This window comes from Monodon monoceros, unplaced genomic scaffold, assembly GCF_005190385.1.
Source record: "Monodon monoceros isolate NGI ecotype Baffin Bay Population unplaced genomic scaffold, NGI_Narwhal_1 Super_Scaffold_9, whole genome shotgun sequence".
In the NCBI taxonomy this organism is placed as follows: Eukaryota; Metazoa; Chordata; class Mammalia; order Artiodactyla; family Monodontidae; genus Monodon; species Monodon monoceros.
The window spans coordinates 17580290-17587103 of NW_021703786.1; the positions used below are offsets into that span (position 1 = coordinate 17580290).

Consider the following 6814-nt stretch of genomic DNA (forward strand, 5'->3'; position numbering starts at 1 on the left):
CTTGCTCCAGCTTCCTGACTGGTCTCCCTGACCCCACCCTCGCCCCTAGGATACATTTCTCCCTCTGCAGCCAGAGTGAATGTTCTGAGATGTCTTGATGACCATACTTCTCTCTGCGCAAAAGCCCCCGTGGCTCCCCACTGCCTACTCCATCAAGTGGGACCCCAGGCAGTGTCCTCAGCTTCACCTCCTGCGAACCTCCACACCTCCTCCTGCCTCGGCGGGTGCTGGCCCTCCCCGGGTGAAGCCACCCAGACCACCGAGCAGGTGCAGGGCGCCCTCCACTCACTGGGCGTCCTGGCCCTCCAGCAGGCGGCGGTAGGTGGCGATCTCCTGCTCCAGCCGCGTCTTGTACTCCTTGTTCTGCCGCTCCATCTCGCAGCAGAGCTCGCTCAGCTGGGCCTCGATGCTGCTGCTAAACCCCTGCAGCTGGGCCAGCTGGGCCCCGTAGCGCGCCTCGGTCTCTGCCAGGCTGCCCTCCAGCGACGCTTTCTGTGGGTCAAGGTGGAGGTGGCTGGGGAGACCGAGCCCCCAGAAGGGGGCCCCACGCGTGTGGGTTTGCGGGTGGGGCAGTAAGTGGGGCAGAGTGTGCAGTGGCAGGCGGGGCAGGCAGTCTCTGGTTCTCCGAGTGGGGGTCCAGGAGTGACGGGTACAGGACAAGGAGGGGACAGAGGCCCTACCACGCTGAGCTGGGACTGCAGCTCGATCTCCAGGTTCTGCACGGTGCGGCGTGGCTCCATGATCTCTGCCCAGCTGCTCGGCAGGGCCTCGGTGTTGGTGGCCACCTCGCGGTTCAGCTCCTCCGTCTGGAAGGCAGGACGGGCCCTAGGGGCTTGCGGAGGCTTGCAGAGGTGGGGCAGGGGCCTGACCTCCTAGACCTGCCGCTCCCCGGCCTCTGCAGGGCCCCAAGCCCACCTGCACATCCTGGAACTTGTAGCATTCACCTTGCTCTGTGGTCGTTTGTTTCCTTACTGGACTGCAGGTACCACTCTAGGGCAGGCCCTGGGTTTTACTCTTTTTGTGCCTGTCACTGTCCGGGCACTGCAGCTGCTCAGTGCATGCTTACTGGGGGCATGAGAGTCTGCATCCAAACACACACCTACCTACGAATGCCCGGGCTGGGAGAACCCTAGTGGGATCAGGAGACCTGGATCTGCTCCCCAGGCCACAGTGAAGGGTTGTGTGAGCGTAAGGCCTCTCTGAGCCTCACGATGTCCCCCTGAACGTGAGGGGTTGGTCCCCTGGTTTCCAAAGGTCCTTCCAGCTGGGAATCCACAGCCTATGGATCTGTAAGTTTTCCGACATGTGCTCAGCACACGGCGCGTGCACGCACACGTGTGCACACCTGCTCACGCAGGCCACCCACCTTGCTGAAGAACCAGTCCTCGGCGTCCTTGCAGTTCTTCTCCGTGATCTTCTCGTATTGGTCGTGCATCTCATTCAGGATGTGGCCCAGGTCCACAGCGGGGGCGGCGTCCATCTCCACGTTGATCTCACCACCCACCTGGCCTCGCAGGGCATTCACTTCCTGGGCAGACAGCTAAGCAGGAGCTCACTCAGGGCCATCCTGGGAAGAGTCCCTGGAGCTGCATTCTCTGTCTGGGGGAGATGGGTGCAGAGGACAGACAGACACAGACAGGCCAACAGCTCCTCACCCTGAAGGTGGAGGTGGATGTCATCACGTCTCAAACATGCAGGGCCGTGGATATCAACAATCTCCCCCAACACACACTCGCGGGGTGGACTTTGCCCAGTCCCGGTGTGTGCTGGGCCAGGAGAGATGGCAACTCCCAGTCATGGTGGGGGATGAGCCAGGACAACCTCACTCCAGCCCTGACCACCCGCCTCACCCCCCATCACCAACCACGCAGCACAGGCATGGGGAAAGCAGCCCCCTGTCGGTATTGGGGGAGTCAGACCTCACTAGGAAATGTGAATCTGCTGGGGGATGCAATCCCTATAACCAGCCTCAAAGCCAAGTAGAGACATTTTCTGGGCTCCTGCTACTCGGGCATTAGGCTCCCTCAGCTCAGGCCAGCCCAGAAGTCGGATGGGAAGGAAGCCACAAGGTTCACTAGTCCCCCTGCAGGGTCTTGGATCCCTATCCTTGGGTTGAGCCTTGGGGTCCCTGGGAGATGGGAGAAGTGGCAGAGTGCTATAGTCAGGCTTGGGTGTAGATATGGCTCAGGCAGACCTGAGGGAAGACCCACCCCTGTACAGCCTTGGACAAATTCCTTAACCTCTCTGAGCCTCGGTTTCTTCACTCGTAAAGAGAAGAACTTGCTCCTTTCTCCCAGTGAGGCTGTCGGTACCAGCTGAGATATTTGCTGTGGAACACTCATAATGGGCTGGGCAGGTGTTTGTGGTTGTTGTGACTATCACTATCACAATTAACTATAATAATTAGCCTGCGTGCTCTTAGACTGAGTCACCCACTAGATAGTTAACAGCCACCACACGGTAGGCAGTGCCTCGAGGGACAGAGAAGTATCTCTGGGGGGAAAGGGCCCTCCAGGCCTCAACCAGGGCCCAATGAGAGTCTCCCAGGGTCAGAGCCAGGAACCCACCAGAGATGGGAACTGGATGGAGAGCGAGGCCCTGGCCCAGGAAGATTTGGGGGCCCCGGCCTTGCTTGTTCTCAGGCAAGTTTCTCCTGCATTCCCGAGCTGGCCTCACCTCCTCATGGTCCTTCCGGAGGTAGGCCAGCTCCTGCTTGAGGTTCTCAATCTCATCTCCAGGTCGGCTCTGGCCAGGGTCAGCTCGTCCAGCACCCTGCGCAAGCCGTTGATGTCGGCCTCCAGGCTCATGCGCAGGTTCAGCTCCATCTCATACCTTAGCGGTGGAGCGGGGGAGGCAGGGAAGCCTGAGCCATGGAGTGCCATTAGGACACCCTCGTACACACAGAGAGCCAGACCCCCACCAGCCCCCTGAGCTGTCCCCAAGGCCCAGACTCACTTGGTACGGAAGTCATCGGCTGCCAGGTGGGCATTGTCAATCCGCAGCACCAAGCTGGCATTGTCGATGGTGGCCGCCAGGATCGGAGGGACACAGTGGGCTTGGTGAGCAAGCGCCCTGGACAGCCACAGAAGACCTTGCAACACCCCTCCTGCAGCCCTTTGGAGAGCGGGCCAGAGTGAGGGAGATGAGGGTCCCTGTGGTCTCCTCCTCTGAGCACCCTGCTGGGGGGCTCACAAGGGGTGGGGGCATGATACCCAGGCACAGGTAACCATGGTGCCAGGAAAGAGACCCATATGCACCCCTCTCCCACCATGAGGGTCACTGCCCAAGCTGCCTGGACCTCACTCCATCTTTCCCCAATTAAATTCACCTCTAGGGCTTCCCTGGTGGCTCAGTGGTTAAGAATCCGCCTGCCAATGCAAGGGACACGGTTTTGAGCCCTGGTCCAGGAAGATCCCACGTGCCACAGAGCAACTAAGCCCGTGAGCCACAACTACTGAGCCTGCACTCTAGAGCCTGCAAGACACAACTACTGAGCCCACGTGCCACAATTACTGAAGCCCATGCGCCTAGAGCCTGTGCTCCGCAACAAGAGAAGCCACCACAACGAGAAGCCCGCCCACCGCAAAAGAGTAGCCCCAGCTCACCGCAACTAGAGAAAGCTGGCGCACAGCAACGAAGACCCAACACAGCCAAAAAACTAAATAATTAATTAATTAATTAATTAATTTAATTTAATTAATTCACCTCTAGGTTCAGTTGCCACCTCCTCCGGGAAGCCCTCTTTGATTCCCCTTCTGGATCTTTCTTCCCCATCATACCTCCCCTCGGCCCATCTCTCTTACACAGTACTTCTCCCAAGTGCAACATTTTTCTGTGACTTTTTTGTGTGTTTTTTTCTCTCCTCCACTGGACTCTGAGCTCCAGAGGAACAAGGCCCTGTCTCATGTCTGTCTCCTTCAGTTTGGAATCCCCAGCCCTGAGTACAGTGCCTGGCCGAGAGTCAGCCCCCAGGAAACATTAGTTTAATTAAACGATTAATTAAATAATTGATAATATTATGGCTGGCCCCACGTCAAACCTAGGGCAAGGTTTTCTTTTCCCACAGGGTCATCTGGGAGGTTTAAAAGACAACAGGGAAGGGAGAGGCTCTGGAAGGAGCAGAGGGTTGGTTATTATTACTGCTGCTGTCATTATTGTTGGGAGGAATACCTAAGAGAGGCTCTAGTCAAAGGCCATGGGGCTGGGGGGAGGGGGAGGCCCCTCCACACTGCCCAGAGGAAGCAGAGAGGAGGTCGCGGTGGAGGCGGCAGATGAGCTGAGTAGAATCTGGAGTTTTTTAAGGTTGAGGGCTGAAGTATAAAGCTGTAAGAGGGGGCAGCCCCAGTAAACTCATCCTGGGCCTCAGAACCCGCTCGTGGCCCTAAGTTCTGAAAAGGCACCCTGAGTCAGGCTCCGCTTCCAGACTGAACCCAAGAGCCAGTCTGACTGAACCCGCCCCAGGGCCTCACTAGGCCCGTCGGCAACCTGCAGACCAGGCCCCCATCCGCCGCCCCGCTCAGGAGGCTGATTGGGTCCAGCGAGGGGGCAGTGGTAAAAAACCGCCGAGGAGCGGTGACTCGGAGGCCTGGTGCGCAGTGCACTGGGGGATGGCGGTGAGGAGCTGGCTGACCCCGAAGCTCAGGAGCACTGACTCACCAGGGCTCCCCTGAGTTCCCTGCTGCCCAGATCAAGCCCAGTATCTGATCTGGCACTCCCAGTAGCTCTGCTTCCAGTGGGCAATTGCAGGAGTTCCCTTCCGGGCCTGGGTCCCGGGCAGGAGCAGGCAAAGCCCCTCGCAGGGCAGCAGGCCTGCTTCTCCACCAGGAAACTGAGTGGGCTGACCCCAGGCCAGCCAGCCCCAAGTCCGGCTCTCACCGAGCCCAGCTTTTGCACCTCTTTGACCTCTCTCCTGCCTCTGGAGGCTGCACCCCTGTAGGTCCCTCCAGGGGCAAGGTTGCGCAGAAGACCCAGGTGCCGTGTTTACAGAATGCCAAGGTCACGTTCACAGAGATCATAGTGTGTGTGTGTGTGTGTGTTGCCTCCTCCATCAGACTAAGTTAGAGAAATATCTCCCCTTGGAAGCTTCCAGTCTGAGTGGGAAGACACAGCTCCTTTCCTCAGGGACCACCCCGCCAATCTGCATCTGCAAGCAGAGACAGCCTCCGCCCTTGGGGACCCCCAGAGTGACCATCATGGAAGGAGTGAGGAGGACCAACAATGAAAGTAGCTGTGAGAACATGTCAGACTCAGTGAAATCAGCCCAATGAACAGAGCATAGACTGAACCTCAAAGTGCAGAAGGGACCCCCAGATCCAAGGATAAAAGGCAAGTGCCGTGCATCCAGGAGGACTGCCTGGAGGAGGTGAGGCAGGCGGGGGGTGGGGCAAACTCAAAGGGGAATGGGATAGTGAGAAGGAGACATTGAGCCTCATCTCCCAGCAGCCGCACCAAACTCATTCCCACACCTATGCCTTTGTCCACACTGATCTCTATACCTGGAATGCCATCTGCTGCCCTCAATCAAGGTTCTGAAGCCTTGCCTGCCCACTCCTCTATCACTCACCCCAAATACCCTGCCCCAGAAAGGAGGAACTCCAAACAGCCTCCCAACGTGGGATGTCCTCCAGGCCTGGGACCAGTGACTGGTAGAGGGCTGGGTTCCAGAGCAAGTGAGAGAGTGAGTGAATGAATGAATGGGTGAGGGATGGAGACCTAGGCTGGAGGAGAAATGTTAGCAAAGGTCCAAAGTTGGGATGGTATGAGTTAGAAGCAGGTACTAAGGACAGAGGGCAGGGAGCGCCCACCTTGCTCCACAGGTCCTCGATGGTCTTGACGTAGTGGCTGTAGTCGAGGGCGGGCCTGGAGCCCTGCTTCTTGTACCAGTCGTGGATCTTCACCTCCAGGTCGGCATTAGCTCCTCCAGAGCACGCACCTTGCCCAGGTAGGAGGCCAGGCGGTCGCTGAGGTTCTGCATGGTCTCCTTCTCGCTGCCCCCCAGCAGGGCGTCTGCCACCCCAAAGCTGGAGCCAAAGCCCCCACCCAGGCTGCAGGAGCAGCCCCTGCCATAGCTGCCCCCCGCGCCCACGGAGAAGCGGGACGAGGACACAGACACGTTGCCAGAGCTGCTGGCTCCCAGGAGGCTGGGGGGCCGGCAGGCACCCCCAACACGGATGGAAGACATCGAGAGAAACCCCCACCACCGGGCACACACAGGCCCTTGACGGAGCCGGAAGTGGAAAGCCGGTGGATGCTGGTGGTGGGGGCGACCATGGTGTCCACAAGCCAGGCGCAGGGTCTGGTTTGCACAGAGGCCCCAGGTAGCCCTTTATATATATATATATATATATAAAGGGCTATCTTTATAGCCAGGCTAAAGGGCAGCTGGGCCCCTGGCTCTTTAAGTCAGAGCCAAAAGCCCAGCCTCTGTACCAGGCGCCCAGGGCTCAAGCTGGACACACCGAGGGCATCCCGAGCCTGGCCTGAGCACAATGGCTTCTTAGCAGCCCATCGTCTGTTAGAAACAAAGGTGGTATTGGAGCCGCAACCCCGGGGTAGGGTGATTCTCTACTCTCAGCCACAATTAGGTGACTGAGCTCGTTCCCGGGGGGAGTCCGGAGAACCCAGCCCTGGGAGCCAGAAAGGGCCTGGAACAAGGCTCCACAGGCCCAGAGCTGGGGCTGGTCTGGCCCCCCACCCAGCATTCTTGGGTCCCAGGGAGAGGGTGGAGAGATGCGGGGGACACCCTCCCCTACCGCGTACAGTGTGGCCCTGAGGGAGCCCCCCAGGTCTCTTGGGATTATTCCAAGTCTGTGGG

The 6814-nt window shown here is 58.8% G+C and overlaps 1 protein-coding gene across 1 annotated transcript; it reads right to left on the minus strand.

Moving 5' to 3' along the window:
• Positions 1-285: 285 nt before the first annotated feature.
• Positions 286-6311, minus strand: LOC114889093 (keratin, type I cytoskeletal 42-like). Its single transcript, XM_029211956.1, is given in 8 exon segments — positions 286-492; positions 681-806; positions 1367-1528; positions 2677-2729; positions 2732-2832; positions 2956-3039; positions 5806-5914; positions 5917-6311. Coding segments are annotated over 8 exon segments (1107 nt in total). The 5' UTR covers positions 6182-6311.
• Positions 6312-6814: the final 503 nt, after the last annotated feature.